Source organism: Rissa tridactyla, chromosome Z (genome assembly GCF_028500815.1).
Source record: "Rissa tridactyla isolate bRisTri1 chromosome Z, bRisTri1.patW.cur.20221130, whole genome shotgun sequence".
NCBI classification, from domain to species: Eukaryota; Metazoa; Chordata; class Aves; order Charadriiformes; family Laridae; genus Rissa; species Rissa tridactyla.
Window position 1 is genome coordinate 31014511 of NC_071497.1, and position 26251 is coordinate 31040761.

Consider the following 26251-nt stretch of genomic DNA (forward strand, 5'->3'; position numbering starts at 1 on the left):
CAACAAAAATCACGTTTTGCATTTTGAATCAAAAGCAAAGCACATTTGCTATTGGCAGCCCATATTTCAACACATTGCAAATGTCCTGATCTACATGCTCAAATACATGGAAACTAAAGACATGATAGATAAGAAATTCTTGGTAGCTCTCCAAAAAGACAGATGCAATAAAACTATTCATCTCAGCACTTTTTTTTTTTTTTACTAGAAAAAGCAAACTTTGACTGACTCCTATTGGTGATGGGAAATGCTGCCAGCAGGACAGAGATGATAACCAGGCAGTTTAGAACTGTATTACAGAATCATGATGTCCAAAGAGAAGTCAACAATACCATTATCTAAAACAAAAATAGCTTTATCTTTGAAAACCCACTGCATCTTTCCTCATCTTGCTAGTCCTTAAAAAATATAATTTGGTCTTTTCCAAAGCAGCTATTTCCTCTCTGATTGTTCATTTACTTTCTCCTGGGACCTTTCCTCAGTGTTTTTTGCCCTTGATCACTAGTTCTTTAAATTTAGGAAAGAGCAGTTAGAGATGCGATCGTTTAAAGGCACAGTCTGTTCACTGACAAGTGATTTTTGCTTTTCTTCATGTTTTTTTTTGCAGGGGGGCGGGTGGGTTGCTCTTGTTTGCATTCTTGCTGTCAGTACTATGAGAAAGATTTGTGCTTGGGAAAAGTCAACCACTGTAGCAAAACTCTTCTCTAAAGAACATGAAACAACTATTTCATTTCTCTTTCTTTAAAGGAGAGAGAACAGCTTGTTTTGTTGTCTGCGGTTTTCCTCATTAGGAATGAATAGAGTATGGTATTCTACATGTAAAAAGTGCATCTTGAAGAGGTTATGTTTTTGCCCTTTTTGGGTCAAGAAGGGAGGGATAATGTAGACTTAAGTTACTTGCCCCCAGCCCTAATGTGCGCTACTGACAGCTGCAGTTCCTCCAAACTTAAGATTCATTAAAGTTTTCCTTGTTGGTGACTACACTGAGTCACCATTTTCCTTGTGGCTTTAAGAGTGATCCTTCTACAAACTATGTGCAGCAAATCTGGTGTCTCTTCATTACAGTAATTTAATGCTAATGACTTGCTTCACTGAGCAGTGGAGAGGAAAAATAAGTAGAAAGAAAACTAACAGATAAAACCAGCATGACTCAAAGTCTTGCACAAAAACTAAATCCATATTTCAGTGTAAGGCTTCTAGAAATTTTAAATTATAATGTAAGCTCATCTTAACTACTTCATGCACAGATGTAGGTTTTAGGGTTTTTTTAAATTTATGTTTCTTTTCTAGCATGAGCTCTACAGCCAGCAATAGATTGGAAAAAACTGAAGTTAATTTCTGCCCAATATTGTGAAGATTATCCTGCCTTTAATTTTTCTCCTAGTCATGCTGTTTTGCTTCTGAGTTTATACTGTTAACTGAGTGTTTTCTCTTTGTCTGTTTGTTTGTTTGCAAAAAATGAACCAATAGATACCAAATCCTGGTTGGTTTAAAACATGTAAATAACTCACAAGCAATACAAGCCTAACTTACGTGGTCACATAATGTTGTTCTTACACCGTATTTATGTTGTAGCTGGGTTGTTTCTAACAACATTTTATTGCACATAAATACATTTGTACTGCCATGTTTCACGTCCATTTCTGTACTAAGCCAAGTGGAAGCAACATAGAAGCAATATGGAAATTGAGATAAAAATGATGTATAATACTCATAATAAAGCTTGCCTGATCTTTATGCTGAAACACAGCAAAAGCACCTACATTAATAATGTCACACATTTCTAGAGTGGCTTTCTTTCTGTGGATTGGCTGCATTAAAAGAGCAGCTCATATAAAAGTGGAAGGTCTATAAAAATCACTAACTGAAATTACTGCAGTTTGATTTCACTGTGTTTATTTTGAGATCCTTCCAGGTTTGTGAAGACGAACATCAGGTCTACGCATACCAACCACCATATTATAGACTCTTCTTTCCTCTGGCGTCTTAGAATTTCTGCTGCTTCAGCCTGGCTCCTCTGCGTCAAATGTAGCCAGGTTCTCACTGGCAGTGGGGTGACCAAGGCATGGGAGACAGAAGTAGGGCTACTTTTTTTCTTTGAGATGCATCATCCCTAGGCACATTCACAATGAGATATCCGTGTGCCCAAGCGCACATCCCACACATCTCTAGTTTCCAGAAGACTACAAGGGGTACAAGGGTGCTGCACATCTAGGACACGGTAGAACAGGTGGGTTCAGACCTTGACTGTACTTCTTGAATTGAATTTTGCAGTATCATGAGCCCTGGGACTGAGGGGAATGTGCATGTACCGGTAATGTGTAAATGGAAAACGTCTTTTGGATTACTGACAAATAGCTACTTTTAACTCTCTACAGTGGACTGCTGATGTCTCCAAACAATCCCCTTATCTGAAGGAGGAGCTTTGAAATCAAGCAAAATGGCTAGACTTGCTCTTCTGATGCCTGTCAAGTGCCTCAACAGCAACATGTTGTTCAGCAAAAATATGACTCCAAATGGCAGCTCCAAAGATGCTACAGAAAGCTTATGCTACAGAAGATTATGTCTGATTGATGTTGGTCATTTCCGTTTTCTTTGCCAGAGCTTGCCAGGTGCCCTCCAGAAGGGAGATGAACAGGACTCAGTGATCTTCAGTATGAAAAAAACTCTTTTTCTATCACAATCCATCTCGTGCTCCTTTACAACAATATATCAAGTTCTCTCCAGTGCAGGCATTGTGAACAAGTTCACGAGTGACTGAGAAATAAGGAAGTCCCAGGTCCCAGTGGAGAGCTGAGGAGCATCATCCCAGCCTCTGAGCAGAAGTCCCACCAGAAGCAGGTCATCTGGAGGGAGTGCAACAGTTTCCACCCGTTAGTTCAGACTATAAGCATGGCAGTTTAAGTGCTGAAAGTCAGATAGGGCATGAGAGGGCTCTGCGCTTACCTGCAGTGTGTCAGCCACCCATTTAACAACATCTGTGAAGGCTCAACAGAAAGCAATTCTTACCGACAACTGAAAAATCAAAGGCGGCACATTTGACATGTGTAGGTCAACAGTATGGAGACAAGGAACTGTAAAGCAGACCACTCCTTTTGGCTGACCAACCTTTGACAAACACCTGCGGAGGAGGTGAAATATGTGCATTCCCTGACGTGTACTTCTTTGACTTGATGAAGGACAAGTCACAGAGCTCCTACACGCAATATAGCAGGAGGCAAAAGACATAAATGGTGGACGGCAACCACATATCACTGTCCTTGAACGCTGAAGGTGGGGTAAATCCCCACCATAATGCCTGATTCATGGTTCAGAAACACTATTCTTCCGGGGAAAATAATCTGAGTTAAAAAAAAGAGTGGACCAAGAATGACTGAAGCTTCACAAATGCAATGTTGAGAGGATAGATTTGCCTGACAGGCTGTACTACTGTTTCCTGCCTCTCTGGTTGGGTTTTGGGTGGCAAAGAGCAAATTGTACATTTCTCGGGAGATGTTTCTCCCCCAGACAACAAAAACATGTCCTGTGGCATAGATAAAGGAATGTCTCCCTTGAGAAGTACATAGTTTGAAACCCAGTTGACCAGAGAGAAGCTTATGATGGACAAATGATACGAAGGATAAAAGAGGAAATGGAGGTCTACGTGAATGCTATTTTTCCTTTGCTTTTCCTTGCAAAAGAATTCCAGGAAAAAAGAGCCTGTTGTGCCCAACATAAGTTGGGGAGAGAAAGCAGAGGTGATCTCCCTGCATTTTTGCATCCCATGCATGATGTATGCAGGAGGCAGGATATAGCTGTAGATATGTCCCTTGTATCTGAGATGAAGAACTCCTGTTTGAATGCATGGACCCACATCCTTAGTGTGAACATAGGCAACTGCTTAAAAGAAGGCAAAAAGCCATCTTGCAACAAATTTTTATCAAGCACTTGCTTTCATTTCATAACGAACTAATGGAAAACTAATAACGTGGCCAGGGGTGCAGAGGGAGAAATGCTATGGGTTCACTAGCCTGTTCTGATCAAATCAGGAAGCACAGCAAGAAATTGTCTGCTGCTTCCATAATAATGTACACAGGGGAGGAAGGAACAACCACCCATGCCACTTACTGCTCACTTCATTTAAAGCCCACTACTGCTGCAGCCTCTCCTGGGTGCTAACAGCAGGAATGAAGTCAGACATGACATTTCTAGATAAAGCAAGTGAAGTGTCTCAATTTGTTTCCATTGGGATTTGCTTCGCGCCCACAGCTAAGCCGCTAAGAAGCAGTGATCAATCCAGCGAAGGGATGAGGAGAAAACATAATACCATGTTCTCTTCTTTTTTTCACCCCTTTAAGAAAGTGAACAATATGTCTTTGAATAGTCAGAAATACCACTTCTTTTTCCCTGACGGAAAATCTCTAGGAGAAAAGATGAACATGATGATTGATTCCTTCAAGCATTTTTATATTACCTGTCACTGATCAATGGATGGGATATATTCTCTGCATGAGATAGGGCCTGCTGAGGGGTTACTGGATAAGCTTCTACAGACTATGCCCTACAAATGACTTTATGACTACACAGAGACCTCCTAAAATGCATTGGTAAACTCATCATTCACCTCCACTCAAAGGACCATTTACCAATTCCATTATCTAGTTCAGAGGAATCTTTGGAGATCTAATTATCTTACTAAATGAAGAGAACTTTGACTCCTCCCCTCTTCCCCCCCCCCCCCCCCCCAAGAAAAAAACAACAAAACCCCACAAACAAACCAACCCACACAGGAGTTAAAAGCAGGCGACCACTCTGGCTTGTCACTCATCCAAATATTACAGCAGGTTTTTGCAAAAGATGGTCCTACTATACCTGATACACATCCCTCCGTGCCCTCATACCCTAGGTAAAACAGGGAGACAGAGAGGAGGGTGCTTTTAGGACACAGAAGATGGAAGAATCGAGCAACTTGTATCTGCTTTAGTCATGCTTTGGGAAGTTTCAGATTTGCTGTAATTACTTGCATGGAGATGTCTTTGGATTTCAAAGCACTGTGTACTAAATAAGTATAAACTTTAAGGACAAAAAAATTATACTAACAGAAATCAAGAAGTTTGACTGGTATCTTCCTGCTTAATTTGTACCCTTGCATACAACCCATCTTAGTTACTCTTTTCCTCTGCTGCTCTTAACTTTAATAGTACAGCTTCAATTCCCTTCTAAACCGAAAACATACTCCTTGTAGAAGATCAAAAAGTAGGTCAAGAAAGCCAGTTGCTTTTTTTTACAACCTTTTCTGCAACTGCATGCAATTACTACTGCACTACAATACTGTGGGTATGGTAGCTGAGGAGCAAGAAAACATTAGGTAGTAAAGAGAAAACATCAATTAACAATGTGTACTATGTTTCAGAAATGTTCTTGCACCTCGTTCTCATTTGTCCTCAGCTGAGAAACAAAAGATAGCTTTATCATTATTATCGTTATTATTATTGTTGTTGCTATTATTTATTACTGCTTTTGCAAAAAAGAAGCCTCACTTCATCAGGGAATGATCAAGCGACCAGACGCCCCCAGCCTGGGCAGGGTTAGCTTCACTTTCCATTTCTTCAATCGTTGTTAGCGCTGAACAGCATCATGTCTCATTTGTGCAAAGCAAGCATCACGAGCAGCTGTTGCAAGGAAACAGCTTGGAGAAGCTGGACTCTTAAAATCTGTTTACTTTGCACTGCCTCAGCACCGCTTATCTTCCTCTTCAGAAGGCAAATTCAGAGCAGCAGCGTCCTCGCGCCAAAACTCCAACTGAAAACTGCCTGGCGCAGGCTCAGAGCAGCTGGCTGGATGAAGGTGTCATCATCTTCACTGGAGAATGCTCAGTCATAAAGATTTTGCTGCTCAGTCGCTGACAGCCTGAGAACACTCAACAGCAGCATTTCTCAAACTGGGACCAGCTTCCCGGGAGAGGCTGGAGTCCTGCTAGAAGCACCAAACAAGCCAGGGGCAATCAAACACAGCTGGCCTGGGCTTGCTCTGATTAAGGCTTGACAAGACTACAGGTCTTGTGCTACATAGTGTGTCATGTATGTCTTTTTTGCTGATCCTAAGGAAGAATGAAGACAACCTTAGGCTTAGACACAAAATATGCATGCCTAACTTAATCCAGCATGAAAAAATTTTGGTAGTTTTCAATGACAACTGCTCACCCCATCTCTGCATGGGCCCCTGACCCAGTTCCTAGCAGTCAGTTTTATCCCGCATCCTCTCATCCGTGAATACGAGCAAAACAATATGCCCCTCCTCCCCCTCATTTTTAACACCCTACCTCCTTCACCCAGTTCTGCTACAGTTTACAGGAACAATGAAGATGCACAGGAAGGACGTGTTGTCCTGAAACCATGCTTAGCATGTAAGCGTCTGTGTCACCAACTGGTACAATAAGATGCTTCTCACTACTTTTGTAAAATGTTGTTATTTGTAATTCACTTTTAATTCTAACATGAACCATATTTTTAATGGTTTTTTTTTCCAAATGAAAATAGGGGAGGAGAAAGATCATTAACAGTGTAACGACAGTGATCCTAGCTTTTTTCTTTTTCTTTTCCTGAGGACCAAAAAACCCAACCTTCATGGTCAAACTTCGTGCAGCCACTAAAGCATCTGCAGTTTGTAAAAACTGAATTTTAATTGATACAGGAGAAACAGTTGTCCAATTCACTGTTGAGTCTGGTATATGGGCAAAAGGAGGCCAAAAGGTCACTCATAAATAGCTAAAGATGCCAGACACAGAGCAAGAACAATTCCTTCTTGTGGGCTTCACATTGAAACTAGGTTTCCAAGGCTCCTTGGTTTGTTACCTCTCTCTCAAAGACATGGAAAAAAACATACTCCTGACACATATTTAATACACTTGCCTCACGTTCCACAGAAACTATTACTTACCTCTCTTCCATCCTCTACCAAGCTGGCTCGTATACTAGGAATTTGCTGCACCCTGTTTCCCAAATCTTCACTCACATTTACAGGAAAGCTAACCCATCAAGCCCATTCTTCTGGCTTGTTTTGATTTGGTTCAAAATAAGGGCTTTGTTATTCCTGCCCTTTCCCTGAGCCCCTGCCCTCACCTTGCCAAGCCCAAAACACACAGCTTGCTTCAGCTTCAGCAGAGCTGCAAAGGCTCTGCGATGCCTGTATAAGAACAAACACGATTCACTCATTAAAGCGAAGCTTTTGGGGATGTGCCCCGCGTACTGACCTCCACCAATGGCCTGGGTTTGCGCTCCACTGCAAACCTGAAGTGGCAGAGTTCACAGTAGCTGGTGTTTGAAGATGACAGCCAGTGCTCCAGGCAGCTGCGGTGAATGGTCCCCAGGGTCCCCGTACATTCGCAGGGGGAAAGAAGGTCTTCCTGACTGCTGCCCTCGTGGCAGATCCTGCACATCGGCCGGTCATTGAAGGGGCTGCTGGAGGAGGAGAGAAAACTGCTGGTCAGTATACAGGGCTGTGATCTCGCCTCTCCTTCTCTCTGTACGGCGTGAATTAACAATGTGGGAAACATTTGCAGCTTGCGTACTTTACGCTGTAGTTAGCACACCAAGCTGCTGGCTAGTAACATAATGGCTGCAGGCGCTTTCGTATTCTTGTTTAAAATATCTCTTCTGTAGGGGAGGGGGGCTTCCTTCAAGAAATCTCTAAAAGCATCAGGGAAGTTTTAAACCTGCCTCGGCTGGGCACCTCTTACGCTAGTGATGATCTGTGCCACCTCTCCTGACCTACAGGATAGCATCTCTTATGCTAGTAAAGATCCCCAGACCTACAGGGTAAGCTGTTTTCAGTGATCAACAGCAAAGGAGTGCTGGACCTGAAACCACAGCACTTTGCCCTGTACTGGTGTGACAGCAGGGCCACCACTTCAGGGAGGCACGTGCAGGCAGTAAGCCCTTGTCCCTGGGGAGGGTTTCCCTCTCTTTGGGACAACATCCCACAAGCAGCTCCAGGAGCTATATTAACAGAAGGAGGACTGTGCCAAACACACCCCTCTTGTGTAGCAGCTGCCTGTGGCTGCTCCTCCTGCATTGCCTCCCCCAAAGCACCCACCTTCCTGGTGGTGGGTGCTAATGGTCAAAGGGGGACAGGTGCTCCTCTTGCCAGTGAAAACCTAAAAAATCTGATTTTAACTACTGAGATTCTTTGTTTTACAGAGGAATCTTTCAGGAAAGAGGAAAGCAGTGGCATGGCTTCCCAAGGTGTTCAGGCTTTGCACAGCTGTAGGAAAGCAGGAACAGGCTGTGAGCCCCAGTGCTGCTGGACTATGGATCCACTTCACCCCAGCTTCAACTCAGGCCCCCGACTGCCAAGGCAGAGAAGGTTGACCTCTTGGAAACAAAAACTCTCCCTACCACATATGCCATCTCAGGTGATCTCCTCAGAAAAGCAGGTTTTGTCACTGTCACTGACAAAACCTCGTTAGTGGATACCGTACGGTGGCACACCACTGTTCCCTCTGTCTCTCTTCTGGCTCTTTGCAGGCTGCCCCAGGTAGACCTCACTCAAGTGTAGCTGCAGGAAAGCATAAACAGGCCAGCCAGCTTCTTTCAATCTGCCTGGTAAAACAGTATAAAGTTGTGCTCAATGCTCTGCACACACATCCAAGTGCGCAAAATGTACAGGGTTTAAAAAAGTTGCTACAAGGAAAGGGGAAAAGGCCCTTTCAGGCTGTCATATCACGTGTGCAGCAGCAGTTAATAATTTCACTCTCCACACGAGTGCAGTGGATTGGATTGTTTGCTGTTTTGTGAAAATCCAGGGCTACTTCAAGACCTATGCAGTCTTCCCAGCTTCACATCTGTGAAGTAGAACTTAATTTTGACCCAAGTGTCAAATCTGGATATGGCCAAACCCTTATGCATCCTTTTTCTTGCTTCTAATGAAAACTGCATCCAGCTCTAGGGACCCCAACATAAGAAGGACATGGAGCTGTTGGAGCGGGTTCAGAGGAGGGCTACAAAGATGATCAGAGGGCTGGAGCACCTCTCCTATGAGGACAGGCTGAGAGAGTTGGGGTTGTTCAGCCTGGAGAAGAGAAGGCTCCGGGGAGACCTTATAGCAGCCTTCTAGTACCTGAAGGGGGCTACAAGAAAGCTGGAGAGGGACTTTTTATGAGGGAGTGTAGCAACAGGACAAGGAGTAATGGCTTCGCGCTGGAAGAAGGTAGATTTAGATTGGATATTAGGAAGGAAGTTTTCACTATGAGGGTGGTGAGACCCTGGAACAGGTTGCCCAGAGAAGTTGTGGCTGCCCCATCCCTGGAAGTGTTCAAGGCCAGGCTGGATGGGGCTTTGAGCAGCCTGGTCTAGTGGGAGGTGTCCCTGCCCATGGCAGGGGGCTTGGAACTAGATGATCTTTAAGGTCCCTTCCAACCCAAACCATTCTATGATTCTATGAAAACAAAGCCAGCCTGAAGCAGGCTAGTGTTTTGAAGGGCATATTTCACCAATAATCTGCCATTCTAAACTGACAGCAGAAAGAGCCACTCTCAATCACTTAGACGATGGCTGAAGCAGCAACACTTCTGTGTGCGTCCCTGCTAGAAATAGCCTGTTTGGCCGCTCAGCACGTTGGCTTGGGAAGCATGAAGGCAACGTGCCACAGAAGTGCTGGCAGCAGCACATGGGCTAAACACGGCATCCCATGCCAGCCAGCACGCGCTGAAGCCTCCCGCCACGCATCAGGGCAAATTACTGCAGCTGGCGCACTTGAGCAGCAGGATCCCTAGACAGCTTGCTTCCCCCTTCTTCACTGAGTGTAATGGTGAGGGCTTAATTGCATATGTAGCATAATCATTGCAAAGTTAGGATGAAGGTTTAATCACAAGAGCATCATGGTAAGCCTTCACAAAGCACACCACCACACCTTCCCTTCAAGCGCCTGTGGGACTTGCAGGTGGCAGCTGGGGAGGGTTCACTCCAGCCCGCCCTTCCCACCGCCCCCCACGTACCTCTGCGTGGCGAGCGTCCGCACGACGGAGGAGAGCAGCTGCCCATCTTTGGCCGACACCTGCATGACATACTGCGGGCAGCTGCTGGCTGGGCCACCGCTGCTGCCGCCGGGCAGGGTCTTGCCATCGGGTGCCGGCAGGCGCGGGCGCTCCGGCGGGACTCCCGGCAGGTGACTGCAGCGGCTCGTCCTCATGGCGGCGGGTGGCGGGTCCCCATCTAGGGAGAAGGGAGGAGAGGGCGGTGGGGTGGAGGGAAGGGGCACGTCCCTCCCTGTCTGCAACTCCGCCGCACTGATGGATACCAGGCGGGAGAAAAAACATCCCCCTCTTTCCCTCCCTCCCCACCCCAGCCCTTCGAAACCCGCTCAGCAGGGAGAGTAAGCTTGCAGCGCTATGTGTCGCGGAAAAACAGCTTGTACGTCTCAGAAACAGCAAGCCGGGGCCACTGCGCTGCTTTTTTTCTCTGCAGACTCCTAAAGTCAGAAGTGATAAACGGAAAGACTGAACCTTTTTGCCTCCCCCCTCCCCCCCTACCCCCCCACCTCAAATGCTGCAAAGGAACAAGGAACATACAATCTTCACCTTGTGCGCTTTTGAACTTAAAGGCTGCCCAAGTCCACCAACAGGGAAAGTTACAAATCTGAGGAGAAAGCAGCCGATAAGCTCCAAATCCCTTGTTGAAAACACTGCACTGCTGCCAAGTGCTTTCCAACATGAACCCATGGCAAAGCACAGACCCAGCAAATAATCCTGTACAGGTCTTTTTGTCACACAGACTCACTTAATAACAGCCTGTGTGCAGTAATAATTTATGCCACAAGGTGAGACAGAAATCACAGCTTGCCTGTGCCTTTCTTTTCTGCTTTCCTGGTACTTCCATCGCTTACGCTGTATTTTGCATGATGCTTTCAACCATGGTAACTGGAAAGCACAGGTTGTCTGGTAACAAAGAGCCTGGGAATGTAAATTCCTGATTCCTTTGTACGCTGTTCCTTGCTGGGTGTGCCTGTCTGGGAGAGGAGGCTGTGTGATTCAACAGGCAGAAGACCAGCCTATGTGCCGCCAGGCTTCCTCTCCAGGTCAGTCACGAACAACATACCTACGGGATGGATTAATCCACCTACAAAAGGGGGCAAAGACCTCCTAGCATGCCTCAAGACCCTTGGCTACAGTCACGTGTAAATCCTACAGGTTACTACTATGATATCCACGTGTTGAAATCAGGCACATTCACCTGCACGGCATTTAACCCTCAAAAAAAGCGTTTGCATCAGACACCGTTATTTGCGCAGTACCAGTACTGCAGCAGGAAACAGTCTTTAAAAATTAACCATTAATCTATTCTTTTAAACGGAGATATTTCTCTGGGCTTTAAAAGAAATCTTGTAAATTGATCTCACTGGATTTGCGCAAATGGCAGTGATAACTTTCTGAAGTCTCCTGAATGGACGTCTTCAGCAGCACGACTTTGCAGCATGCAAAGATGTGATGGAGGTGCTGGACCACTTGTACCATGCAAGTTTTCACATAGGGATTTATATTCTTAGAAAGGCATCTAAAACAGGAAAACACTTGGCAAAGTGTTTGTTTTACAGGATTATTTCAGCTATTTTCAGACCATGCATGCCCCAGAGAGCGAACTGGAGGCTGATGAGACAGCTTACAGGGGATATATAGTGTTCAGAGAATGGGGAAGGAAATCAGACTCTGCCCCTCATTTACAATGAAAATGAAGCAAATGGCTGATTTCAAAACCATTAACACATAAAAGATGCAGACTATTTAAGAGAATAAGAGCCACGGACTCTCCAAGGAGACCATGGTATCAGCAACATTTTACTTTTAAAATCCATGCTGAGACTATTTAACAAGAATATTCAGCAGCTGAGTAGCTGCTTCATTAAACTTAAAAAGCCCAGGCAGTACCATGCTTACAAACCCATGCTACAGAATTATGTATTTCTTTTCCAGTTGCTTCACTGACCTCATTAAGTACAACAGTGGGTTTATCGTTGCGTATAAAGTTACCATCCAAGCCTTTACAAACACATCCATCAGCCACTTGATGAGTTCAGAGCTGAAGCATCAGATGATGCAACTAAATGCAAAGCTTTAAAGCACACCAGAAATAATGTAGCTGTATCCCAGCAATGATGTTAATTCAAATTTCTGCGTACAGCACCGCACTGATATCCCACTTCGGCATAGCAAATACATGTAACCCCTTTCTACCTAATTTTTTTTAGAGAAAGTTGGACATTACAACACATTTTCATGATTTCAGAAGAATGGTTTTCACAGAAATCCAGTGTATGTGCATGAAAATAGCACAGTTACAGAATTAAATAATATGTGCTTTAACACTGAACTCTGTGGTAAATAATGAAGATTGTCCTGAGAAGCACAGAGATCCTAAGAAAACCTGAATGTCAAAGTTGACATTAAGGAATTGTAAATCTTAATATCCACAAAACCCCAAAGTCAATATTTACCCATATATATGTATTATGTTCTGCCTGAATGTTTTTCACCTGAAAGAGGTGGAAATCTGTCACAAATATCTTAACAGAAGAGGGAAAATGAAGAACAAAAGCAGGAACGTGTGTTTAGATGGTATTTAGGGAGAGACGCAACATTAAATGGGGGAAGCCAGAATATCAGCATTTATTTCAGATGCCAGAAAATTCAGAGAAATGTGGCTGAATTTGGCACGATGGATATATGCCTGAAGAAATCAAGCAATTAGGTCTTTTTTTTTCTTTTCTGTGTTACTACACGCACTCCTCTTGCATGTCTCTTGCCTAGCCAAAAATCTATTTTAAGACTACCTTACTACTGTAATATTTAAACCAGATTTTTTCCCTGTTCTAGTTCTTCTGCTTTGCCTTTGGTATCAGTCTCTGACTTCCTCTTCTCACCTCCATCTTCTGTCTTTTAGAGTGCCCCTCCAATTTCAGTACTATATTCCAGCCATCACTGATAAGCGTATAGTTCTTGGTGCGTTCCTTCTCTTCACTTTCTTGTGCAATTACTTCAATCAGATATATAAAAATCCCATTTTCAGGCCTGTTTAACGATCATAAGTTGAAAAACCCTGAGATAAGGGGAAATTCTTTTTTAGTGTGTCATATATATGCCAGTTTATTTTTATATATATATATGTATATATGTGTGTGTGTGTGTCTGTGTGTCTGTGTGTCGGTATGTTTATGGGTATCAGAGCAAAAGTAAAGATACTGTATGTATTTTCTTTGTACCATAACGGGGGTGGGGTGGGGTGGGGAGAAACTGTTGAATTCTCAGAGTTGTTCTGTATCCTCAGAAATTTCAAATTCCTGTCTGGAAAGAGGTCAGTACAGGTTTTCCTGGTGGGAGGACGTATTGGAATGGCATTCTATTAGTTGCTGGTTAAAGTGTCCTCGTGATTTTTCCCTTCTGCTTTGTTCACTGGCTCATGAAGTAAATATCCCTCAGCCAGCACTGCAAGTCTCGCATATATTCCTGTTACTTTTGCATTCAGCACTCTGGTTTACAAACATGAAAAGCAGAAGTCTCATAATAAGAAGTCTACCCCCTTTTTCAATTTACACAATTACAGATGCAGACGGTGACAGTAATTTGCGGTTATTTATGTTATTTCCTCAAAAAAAGTGCAGACACTATACTTACTTTCAGGTTTGAGACAATCTGAGAAACCTGAAGGTACACAAGTCCATGGGACCTGAAGAAATCCATCCACGGGTCCTGAGGGAACTGGCGAATGAAGTTGCCAAGACGCTTTCCATTATATTTGAAAAGTCGTGGCAGTCTGGCAAAGTTCCCACTGACTGGAAAAGGGGAAACATAACCCCCATTTTCAAAAAGGGAAAAAAGGAAGACCCGGGGAACTACAGACCGCTTAGCGTCACCTCAGTGCCTGGCAAGATCATGGAGCAGATCCTCCTGGAATCTCTGCTAAGGCACATGGAAAATAAGGAAGTGATTGGTGACAGCCAGCATGGCTTCACCAAGGGCAAGTCATGTCTGACAAATTAGGTGTCCTTCTAAGATGGTGTTACAGTGTTGGTGGATAAGGGGAGAGCAACAGACATCATTTACCTGGACTTGTGGAAAGCGTATGACACTGTCCCACGAAACATCCTTGTCTCTAAATTGGAGACACATGGATTTGATGGATGGATCACTCAGTGGATAAGGAACTGGCTGGCTGGCCGCACTCAAAGAGTTATGGTCAACAGCTCGACGTCCAAATGGAAACCAGTGACGAGTAACGTTCCTCAGGGGTCAGTACTGACTGGGACCACTGCTGTTGAACATCTTTGTCAGCGACATGGACAGTGGGATTGAGTGCACCCTCAGCAAGTATGCCAACACCACCACACTGTGTGGCATGGTCAACACGCTGGAGGGAAGGGAAGCCATCCAGAGGGATCTGGACAGGCTTGATGTGAGCCCATGTGAACATCATGAAGTCCAACAACGCCAAGTACAAGATCCTGCACCTGAGTCACAGCAATCTCAGGCACACATACAGGTTGGGCAGAGAATGGCTTGAGAGCAGCTCTGAGGAGATGGACTTGGGGGTGGTGGTTGATGAGAAGCTCAACATGAGTCAGCAATGTGAAAGAAAAAGAAAAGAAAGCCAACCGCATCCTGTGCTAGCCTAGTCTAGTGGGAGGTGTCCCCACCCAGGGCAGGGAGGTTGGAACTAGATGACCTTTAAGGTCCCTTCCAACCTGAACCATTCTGTGATTCTGGGAAAAGAAGCGTGGCCAGCAGGTTGAGTGAGGTGATTCTGCCCCTCTACTGTGCTCTGGTGAGACCACGCTTCGAGTACTGCATCCAGCTTTGGAGCCCTCAGCACAGGAAGGACATGGACCCATTGGAACGGGTCCAGCGGAGGGCCACAAAGATGATCAGAGGGCTGGAGCACCTCTCCTGTGAGGACAGGCTGGTTCAGCCTGGAGAAGAGAAGGCTCCGGGGAGACCTTATAATGGCCTTCCAGTACCTAAAGGGGTCTACAAGAAAGCTGGAGAGGGACTCTTTGTGAGGGAGTGTAGTGAGAGCATGAGGTGTAATGGTTTTAAACTGAAAGAGACGAGGTTTGTATTAGAAATTAGGAAGAAATTCTTTACCGTCAGGGTGGTGAGGCACTGGAACAGGTTGCCCAGGGAAGTTGTGGATGTCCCACCCCTGGAAGTGTTCAAGGCCAGACTGGATGAGGCTTTGGGCAACCTGGTCTAGTGGGAGATGTCCCTGCCCACGGCAGGGGGGTTGGAACTAGATGATCTTTAAGATCCCTTCCAACCCAAACCATTCTATGATTCTATGATACAGTTAGTAAATTAAACCTAACTATTGCTAGTAAGTAAATTATCTGAGGTCATGTTAGAGCTGGGTAGAAGATTCAAGTGCAACCCTTATCCCTTGGCCCATAATAATTTATAGGATGCCATTCTAGCAAATATTAGGGACAACTTACACTCTTTTTTCTCTCCTGATCTGCTGTCTGCTACCCGCAGTGTTAAAATGCAAGTCAATATCATCTGATGATATTGCCTCTCTCTGCCCTCTCCTGCCTGGTTCTTTTTTTAAATCATTCCAAAGTCCAGACTGCTTTCTAGGGCTTCAGTAGCTATTAAGAAGTATCTGGAAGTAATTTTCTTCTTCATTACAGGAATGAATGCAAATGTTTTGGAAAAGTGTCTTAGCCCCACAAACAAATGCCACCAAACACTTGCAATCTTTGTTTCAGAGACTTCTGGGCTTAGTCAACTGTTGAGTTGACTAGGTTGACTAACAATACATCCCCACTGAGCTCTGCAAACATTTCTTTATATGCTGCAAGGCATTTATAGCATATCTTCTTTCCCATCCTTATCTTTCCTTTTAAAAGATTTATGACTTCTCTATTAAGAGAAACCAGGAGACTCAAAAAATGCCAGTGAGGAAGGCACTGCCACTCTTACTGAATTACACTCAAACATGAGATGTGAAAAATTAGCATAACTTCCCTGAAAAGGAATTTAAAGAGGAAACCATTTGCATTTACAATAAGCACCTACAACTGGAATCCCTGTTGCACTCTTTCCTACTGTGCATGAACTGACCTCATTTCTCTAAACCCATAAAGCATTATAATGCTGATGACTTAAATTATCACAGTGGACTTTTTTAAGCAGTGGGGCTCTTCTGCTGAAGCTGTGGGTGGCTTAGATTTGCATGAGAAAAAAAGATCCTACACTTCAAGCAGTGGGTTGCAAAAGTTAAACAAATATTCATGTAGAGACTGTGTGAATTGCTCGCTTTTCCTTTTTTTCAGGACTAAGAATATCACATATTGCATCACTCACAGTCATGCAGTTTCAAACTTGGAAATCCATTGACCTTTCTTATTGCATGTTCCCATGAGTCACGCTATTAGTTTCAAGAAATGCAACTCAAAGATGCATCAGCCAGCTTCAGGACTTAAAAACATGCATGAAAAACGACTACCTTCCCATCTGGATACATTTTCCCAAGAAATATAGTGTTATTTAAAAAACACAGCCGTTAAAAAAAAATCAGCTTTCAGAGATACATTTTTGTTTCCTATTTATCTACTTTTATGTACCCAAAGAATATTTCTCTTTGCAGTCTATCCACAGCCTGCTGCTCAAAATTACAATCCAGTATCAAGTAGAAATGGCAAACTAGCTGTCCTGAAGGCCAGGAGTGAAACCTAGCCAGATACTGGCATTGTGTGATTTGAGAAGGCCGTGTCTCTTCCATGGGCCCACAATTGCCTCAGTCTGCCCAACAGATTCTGCAGGTAAAAACCCATCTCCTTTGCACAGAATACTCTCGAAGTTTGGACCCCAATGACCTGTGTTCATCGATAGATTTTTACCTCAGGACAGGTCAGCAGATTTGGAGCACAGATACAATTCTGCATCATACTGCAATCTGGAAGAATGGCGCACCTCAGAGAAACATCTTCTGCCTGTATTTCTTCTATCAATCCTATCAGTTACTCAGAATGCAAGTTTCGTACTCTAATGAATGAACAAATTACTGGTTTCAAAAGTTGTCTGCAATATAGTTATCAGAGGTTGTGTGAAAAAGGTGGTCTTCACTGGCTTCGAATCCATCAAACAAGTATTACAGCGTATACTGCGCTTTGTTTTTTGAAATGAAGAGCAGGAACTCATCTTTCACTTACTGAGGTTTAGAGAGTATTTTTATGCTGTCCTACCTCTTAAGACAGTCATTTTTTTTAGTAGTCTCATGATATAGAACATGTCCATCTTCCAGTTCTCCTGACATTGCATGATCCTTACAGAGATAAACCACTATGCACAAAAGACTTCTGCTTTAATTAAACTACTATTAGGTGTTTAGTTACGGCAGGACAGAAGTCTGGACTGGTTGGCAAACCTCTGTGAGAAGCTAAGTACTTAGGCAGTTAAACCAGCTGTGACTAAGCCCCGTTTCACTGCAGCTATGTTAAGATGCTCCAGACTAAAACAGGCACTGCAGTGACTGGATGGATTGCTGCTCTGCCTCCCAGATCCACCTTCCCTCTAAATAAGAATCAAAATTCTCAGCTCTATGAGGAAAAACTTCTTTACGGTGAGGGTGACAGAGCACTGGAACAGGCTGCCCAGGGAGGTTGTGGAGTCCCCCTCTCTGGAGACTTTCAAGACCTGCCTGGATGCAGTCCTGAGTAATGTGCTCCAGGCAATCCTGCTTTAGCAGGGGAGTTGGACTAGATGATCTCTAGAGGTCCCTTCCAACTCTGAAATTCCACGATTCTGTGATTCCGTGAACTCCAGAGTACTGTGAGACTTCCTATTTTTTTACCTCTTAAGAAATGATACAGGGTACCGTGAAGATGGCATGGCCAAAACCTTTCTATAAGAGCAGGACACCCTTGGCCACCTGAAACTCTTATTTTAGTAGCACTGACACTCATGAAAGAGTCTTCTGTATGTCATTTCCAAGGCATTCATAGCTGGAATTGTTTTAAATGTTTCTTGACTCTTCCCTCCACACTCCACCATGCAGAGCTGCATGGATACCCTCGTGGTTTCAATCCCACTGAGACTACCAAGTAAAGAAAATAATGGAGTAACTGCCTGTTCCAGTTGTAGCCCTAGATGCTGTCCACCAACACGGAGGATAGATCCAAACTCCTTTCAGTGTATTTCTTAGAAATCAGCTGGCAACTGGCAACTGATAATTACAGCTTAGGAACCTTCTGCCACGGGAGATACCTGCAGGGCAGGCATGACCCAGGCTCCCAACCTGCTGCTCCTGTCCCCTGTGGCATGCATCTGGTCATGCCCTGTCCCTTCTGCATTCGCCTCCCCAAGACCCCAGCTCATCAGCTACTCTTACTTTTCTCTCTGGACTCGGTTCCAGTCCTGTTGCGTGATCCTGTGTGTGTACCAGGGTTGTTCTTCAAAGATTTCAGAGCAGCTAAGCCCAGAACTCATAATGGGAAATGCCAGCTCTCCTACAGCCTTAGTGGACACGAGATCAGTACAATTGCTACACTTGATCTGTTTGTTAAAAAAATAAAGAGAATTAATAGGTACAGAAACTTTCCGCAAAAATATCTTAACTCCACAGGAGGTGCACATAAGACCCTTAGGTCCTCCAGATAAAAAATTAATTTCCACAACTTAAGAAGATGAAATAAGTCCCACATCTGATAGTCACACGTGGTTCAGTATACAGGAGGACATATAAGACGCTGCCCAACCTATTCACTACAGAGCTGCAAAGCATTCACTGGCACCAAGACACCTGAGAAAGGCAGAAGGGAACCAGCACCAGGGCACAGCAGTTACAAAATGACAGCAGAAGGAAGCTGGTGAACATTTTTGTTAAGAATCCATACAACCTGCTCAACAGCATTCAGTTTTTAACAACTACAACACCACCACCAAACCCTCCCAAGGATAAATGACAGAAAACCGAATGCTGCAAGACGAAAATGTAATACTTGTTTACCAGTTGAGGAGGGCAGTAAACTTTACACCCCTTGCAAGATTTCACTTCAAAGCAAGTCAACATACAGAAAGTACTGCAATATTGAACCCCACTGATATTAGGCAATTTTAATTTGGCCCAGAGTTTACTTATTTTTCACGCTGTAGACAGCATTTTCTGCGTGGCTGGTCTAACTGCAGAGAGCTCCGGGGCCTCTTAAAAACTACCACACAGCAGGCTGCATGTAAAGGGTAATTTTATAAACATGCACTTTAAAGAACTGAATGCTAGGCTGAGGCAGCAGCACAACGCAGTTCGGCATGGATAGTCCTTAAGAGTCTTCCCACGCATTTAAAAAATCACTGCCCAGCCATAAACTAATGTTTTTTTGTCATGTACTGAACCTTGAATCACTTTTCATGAGAGCAATCAACTACCTTTTTGGTACTGTGGACTTTAATAAATTGCTTTATATATGCATAGCCACTACCTCGGGCAGGGACGCTTTCCACTTGGGCAGGGATGCTTTCCATCTGGTCTAATGGGAGGCGTCCCTGCCCACAGCAGGGGGGTTGGAACTATGTGATCTCTAAGGTCCCTTCCAACCCAAACCATTCTGTGATTCTACGATTCTATGATTCTATGATTATGTCTTTTGCTTAGGTTCTTCTTCTTTTGTTGGCTGTCAAAATGGAAGATGACACATGATAATACATACCATAAGTATTTATGCTGGTGGCATTTTAGTCTTGCATTAATAAAAAATCAGAAGATACAAATACAGTTTACAACTGATCTGGAAATAGTAATGATAGTTTCTTTCAAAGTATAAAGACAGATATGAATTTTCTTTTCTAGTGGAAATGTCTTTCCTCAGAGGAGTTGGAATGCAAGATCTGTCTGTCTCATTTTTCCTAGAAGACATTTTGGATTACTAGACAAACAGGAGGAAGTTATGATTCAGCATACTGAATGGTGCTGCCAACAGATTTCCCTCCTGTGCTGAACAAGCTGCTTCCAGGTTCTTTGGAGCAACACGGGTTGCAGAAAACCAGTATTTCCACAACTTCCCTTTGCATGAATGCGCTCCCTGTGCCCACAGAAGCTGGCAGAACATAGGCACGAATATGACAGCCTCATGTGCTTAATTGCACCCTTACTTAGCATAATCTGGGAAATAGTTGTTTCTGTATATGCTGCCAATTTTGCTTTTGTAAATTCCTGGCAATGGCTAGCATTGCGAGTCAGACTCCCAGAACAGACACTTAATCTACACTTGCCTGTTGCACGCACTGGAGGTACACACAAGCTCTGCTGAGATCTGTCTTTCTCTCTGACTACCCGGCACTCCTTGTAACTCTGTTTCAGTTACCCCAGCCCACACAAATGGCCGTTGCGGATTCAGGTCCAGACACCGTTTGCTAACCCGGGTTCTTCTGGTCTAAGGGTCCCTGGAGCGCTCAGCTCCCTGGACCAGCAGGTACACCGGCTTGAGAACACGGGGTTACATCCTGTGCTTGTGCATTGTGCCTGAGGCACTAGGAGGAGAGGAGCGGGGGTGCTAAAGGTTACTTTGGAAGGGGGTACTAAAGACACACTGCTCCGAGATAAACACCCTCAGTGAGGAAAGATGTAGGAGTTTTGCCAACAATCTTGAGTACAGAAATCAAAATGACTAAGTATTTTTCAGCTTCTTTCCCAAACCTCATCTATGCTGCTTGTCTTAACTGACAACACGAAGAATATTTGGAACTGGAGGCCAAGTCTCGCCTGCACCTATTTCTGGGTGACCGTACTCAGGCTGAATCCCTGCAAACGGAGGAAGGCTCTCACCCTAACACATTCCTAAATTCTCCCTGCTTCATTGCCAACTCCTCTCCACACTCCCCCTCCCTTCTTTCCCCACGCCTGCCCACAGAATTTCTGGCCCCGCTTAATGACAAATTTTGAAGGACAATGAGACAAAGCTTCCCCCAGACAGCTCCTTCCCTTTCTGCCAGCCTGGCGGTGGCTGCAGGCGGGGAGCAGGGCTGGCCCTGCACCAACCCTCTGCAGGCTGCAGGCACGCGTCCATCAGTTACCCCTCTGGCAGAAACCCAAAGATACCTTTATTAAAAGACCAAGTCCAAAGCTGAAAAACGATGATTACTGCCAGAATTATGCTAAGTGCTGGGACAGTGCTTTTCTCCATTTCTTTTGATTAGTGGGTACGGACTGGAAAGTCTGGCTTCCCACAGAAACAATGTGGCTTAATGAATAAATACAGCTCCTGAAGTCTGACCCAGAACACGCCTCAAGGGTGGCTTCCCCCAGGGGAGGTGTGGAGATGGCATGGCCCTGAATCGCTGTTTCTGTGTGATTTATTTACACCTAGTGTCATCCCAGGACATGGCATAAATTGCAGGTGTTTTCACACTTCAGCACCAAAATGCAGTGACAGAATTAGTATCTACTTATATGCTGAAAGTCTGCAAGTTAAGAGGCCTGGAAGCTCATTTTTGGACTAGAAAGTAAGTTCTGGATCCTCTTTCATTTTCCTAAGTTAGGTCACTTTATACAGGTGAGACAAGCAGATTTTGTAATGAAATGCCAGACATGCATGTTTATTTCTTGGCTTAAAACCTGACAGGTGAGGCTTGCACCATAAGAATTTCTCTCCAACAAGGGCCAAAGAACAAGGAATCCCATGTCACTCCTTTAAAACCAGGCTTCATTTCTAAAGAGTGGCAATCCTTTTTGCAAAATACGTATTACTGATACTGCACTTCCTTTAGCACAGGAGCTGTAAAACCTTCAGAAATCCCTTTCTCTGCAAGTACCTACGATTTCGTCAGAAATCCTGTCTTTTGCAATTTCCAACTGCAGCAGTTTTAGCCCGATCAGTCAGTGCCTCTGCACTCTTGTTTGCCCTCTCTTCTATTTAGATCTTTCATTTCTGGTGCTTGTTTTATCAGAAAAAGCATAATCATAGAAACATAGAATGTCTTGGATTGGAAGGGACCTTTAATGGTCATCTAGTCCAAGCCCCCTGCAGTAAGCAGGGACATCTTTAACGAGATCAGATCCGAGAGCGCGGGATGCTCGTTCCGTGTCACACATCTCATCACGCCCTCTGGGACTCACACTACCTCTGCACACGTTGGGGCAGCTAAGATCACCAAAGAAATGGAACAGAAACTACACCTACTGCACCCTGATGTTTTATAGCTAACTATTTTTTCAGGAGATGGTGAGGACGAAGACAGTGTGAAGACCAACTTCTCTGTCAAATGCAAAGTCTTAAGAGAACAAATCCCGTCAGACCCGATCCAAATGTGCTGCATTTGATGAAGACGTTCCTGTTGACGTCCCCCAGCTTTACACTGGACTCAAAGTTACTGTTCAGCAGCTGGAGGATGAAGCTCAGGGGAAAATGCTCAAAGTTACATCTTTATGTACTCCCAATGCCACATTTTCCCCAGGGAACATTCAAAATTAGCCCTCACCATTTCCACTACAAGGCTAAAAGGAGGGCTGCTAACATCACATTAATTATACCCCACACAATAAATCCCTAACTGTGCTTCATTTTGTACTCACAGAGGTGAACATCAGCTGAATTCAACTGATTATTCCTGACCAGGTAAGGTCAAGCTAAAAATGACTTGCTTAAACTGCAAATGGTGTAAATATTGCTTAACCTCATGTCTGGGGTTTGGTAATGAATTCCTGTTCGTGTAAAGCTTGTGTAAATGTATTCTTTGACAAATGGGGGCAGTTTGTAAACCTGTGGTTTTACACGGCTCACAGTGTAATCTGTGTTATCTCACATAAATCTTGAGGGGGACTACGACCGAGTGACTTCCCTGTGCAAGAGCATGCACAACAGAGAACACAGGCAGCGCTGGCTGGCCATGGAGGCAAGAGTCTCAAAACTGCAGGGATGAAAAGCAAAATGTTTTTAATTATTAAAGGAAGACATATGGTGACTATTTCTACAGATAGCTTAACCAGAAAGCCAATTATTTTTTTCATTGTTGCTTAGTCAATTATTTGCCCACTTTTAGTATATTTGGTTCTTCCAGCTCTTGCAGTAGAGACTGCACTCAAATATGATCTCATTAAAAACATCACATTTACATAGTCCTTACCATTGATGGAAAAAAACATTGAATGTATGAAAGTTAAAAAAATATACTAAAACCACTTTCAAATTAAAATAAATGAAAAATTAAAAACATTTATCTTTTTAATAGCTTTATAATTAAATTCTAGAGTTTAGCAATATTGGCTGTGTCAGTCTTATACTTGCTAACAAAAACTTCATTAGCAGCCCAATGAATATGACTTTAAGATTTCAGTTTCAAAATAGAAAAACAAAGATTATTATCTTACCATGAATATCTCCGTTTTGGTGCATTGTAATTTAATGGGAAATCATTCAGACACCTGTATATCAATTTATTTTTCCTTAGTCTTCATCTGCATAAATATTTAATATTAACATTTACTTCCTGAACGGAGCACCTCTCTCCTTCCTATGTGATGCATCCCAAACATCTTACCCTGTGAAGCCTTTCAGTAGTTCTCTATGCAAGATACTGGCATTAGTAAAAGCATCTCCTGTACTCTGCGCTGAAGCCTACGTGCATGAAATACAATGGAAACTTAAGCTGAAGGAAGGGAAGGCTTCTGCCTCTTCCCCCCTAGACACTGTGTTTGTCAGTACTACAACGAGACTGCAAACTCCTTGGGGTAGATTCAAGTCTTCTAATATCTTATTCAGCAATGAATCAGCTGATGACACTTTGTAAACGCATGAAACTCAGCTTGCATGCAACGCTTCGCAAAGCATGCCCCAAACAAACATATTGATGTGTAAAATATATGCTTTCTCTTATTCTAAGACTGTGTGATCATCCCATGTGTTTCTGAAGTGCCATCTAACAAGCCCTGCTCCTTCACTAAAGAGAATTTACTTTGTATTATTTTATCTTGTAGTGTTTTTGTTGGCAGTAGTTGAGCTTTTGATGTTTACTGACAAGGGAATTAGTCTTGCAAATATATTGTTTAAAAAAAGGAAAACATTCTTTAAAGCAAAATGACTCAAAATTCAGCTCTTTCCTCCTCCCTTTTCTCTTTTTACCCTTCAGACAAAAGCAGCTAAAAATACTCTCACTGCATTTTCCTCCACACAGGAAGATACACTAATATGAGAGCAAAAAGAGTTTATTTTTCTCAGCAGGAGCAAAATGTAGACTCCATGGTTTTCTACAATGTTTACATAAAGATTTCCCTCTAAACTTGCATTCTGGGCCAAAAGAGTTGTTCATCAAACTCCACAACTTGCGCTCTAGGGATCACTCCAGATGGGGCAAGCACATAGGAATACTGCAAGTTAATTAAAACCAGTGCTAGTTCCCCACACTAACATGTAGATGTGTTGTGCTGTGTAAAACTATAAGCTAAAGGTACTGGACAGTCCCATTTGTTTTCCAGCAACAAGCACACCAAGAATGCTTTTAGTCATTGTAAAATGAATTCGGCACTGATCAGACAAATCAGACCCGACATGCAGACCTGGGAATGAAAAATAATTTCTCCAAACAAAGCATAAAAAATCCAATTTCTATTCAGTAATTTTAAAGCAAATTACTGAAATGCTGCACTAGTGAATTAAAACCACAAGACACAACTAAATCAAAACAGCACAGGTAAAAGTTGACTAGACAACACTATTCTTATCCAAATCCAAGGGAAATACCAACAAGAAAAATAATAAGAGTTAGAAGTGAACGAGGTGTTAGCCTTAGTACTATGGGAAATAAGGGCAATGGAAGTTTGGAGTAGGTGCTGATCTCAATTGGGATTTTAATCTCTATTATCACTTTTGCACTGAAATAAACCCTGAGATGCAGATTTTCTTGCGCGCCCATGGTCAACTTGGCACAGGACTGTGACAGTGGAACAGCCTGAGGATGACATCTCAGCTCGCGCCACTGCTGCTACAGTCTCACAGCGGCCTAATAATTGTTGTCTGAGTTGTACCATCGCCATGTATTTCTTCAGGGGCTACATATGCAGTATAGTTTACCTGATTTATAGCACTATATAGCGCTCTCAACTGGTGAAAATCCTAGCTAGCCATCATATTCAGATTCTGGCCCCTTATCACTAAGATAACATCAGTTGTGATCTTCACCTAATGTCTTCTACAGCTGCAGGAGTTCTGAGTGTGGTCCTACTAGTCTAGGAAATTGCATCCAGCAGTAGCAAGTCCCAGATCTGTAAGAAAAATATCTTACTTAACTTGCATCATGGACAATTCTAAAGAACAAAATAAGAAATATGTAGTTGTCCATTTTGAATGGCCTTGGAACAACTATTTCAATGCCTCGTAGATCACGCTTCACGCTCATACTTCAAAGGAATACACCCCAGTTTACAACCATGAAACATTTTACTTGCGTCACTTTGGCCAGAACGAGTTTAAAAAATCAACACATACCCATATCTAAAGGAACAACATTCACCAGCTCCCAGCAAATACTCAGTCCCATAACCAATATATACTGAATATGAATTCTTTTCAAGTTTATTTATTGCCTGAAAGGCAACTTTCCCCTTCTCAAAGACAAAGCATGTCTGTCAAGCCTCATATGTGTTGGGACAGGGAATAATATTAGAGAGAAGTGGGCCACTACCTCGCTGCCAACATGCTCTGGTTTGGAGTTCATCCTACCTGTACGGATATAATGAAGGGACTCTGGCGAAATTCCGTAAGAAGGCCAAGTCCCATTAGATCTGAGGATGTGATGATTAAGATATTCCTCCAGCCACCCTTTTAAAGCAGTATCTTATTATAGATTCAATTATGTCTCATCAAAACATACGCACACGAACCACTTTGCCTATCATAAAGCATCACTGATGGCAGAGAAAGCATCCACGAGCGTGGAAAAGCTAGAATTTGGCTAAGCACTTTGTCTCTGATGCAGGCGAACCCACACGAAGTTAATTGTTGCCAAAGGGCAAAATAACTAAAGAGCTCAAAGTTTTGCCTCAGGGGCTGCAAAATTCTGGGGTTTCTGGAGAAGTTGTGAACAGACAGAAGTAAAAGCTAAGATAACATCATTATCTGCGTTCAGCAATGCCTTATGACAACCTGCTTCACCCTCCAAAACATTACCCATTCTTAGAAAACAAGTAATTAAAGATTCTTCCCTGTAGCTCCCGAGCAGGACAAGACTTGCCCTCCTGTCACTGCTTGCTGGTGAGGTAGGTAAGGAGGAACACTCTGACACAGGATTAGGATGTAGGAT

General features: G+C 43.4%; 1 protein-coding gene across 1 annotated transcript in view; it reads right to left on the bottom strand.

The window, feature by feature from the left end:
• The window catches only part of MARCHF3 (membrane associated ring-CH-type finger 3), an 83949-nt gene that overhangs the window by 16854 nt on the left and 40844 nt on the right, over positions 1-26251 (bottom strand). Inside the window, exons 2-3 of the mRNA XM_054186096.1 lie at positions 9974-10190; positions 7232-7439 (exon numbers count right to left, since the gene is read on the bottom strand). Of these exons, the coding sequence (XP_054042071.1) occupies positions 7232-7439; positions 9974-10167 (402 nt within the window). The 5' untranslated portion in view covers positions 10168-10190. The remainder of the gene's footprint in view (positions 1-7231; positions 7440-9973; positions 10191-26251) is intronic.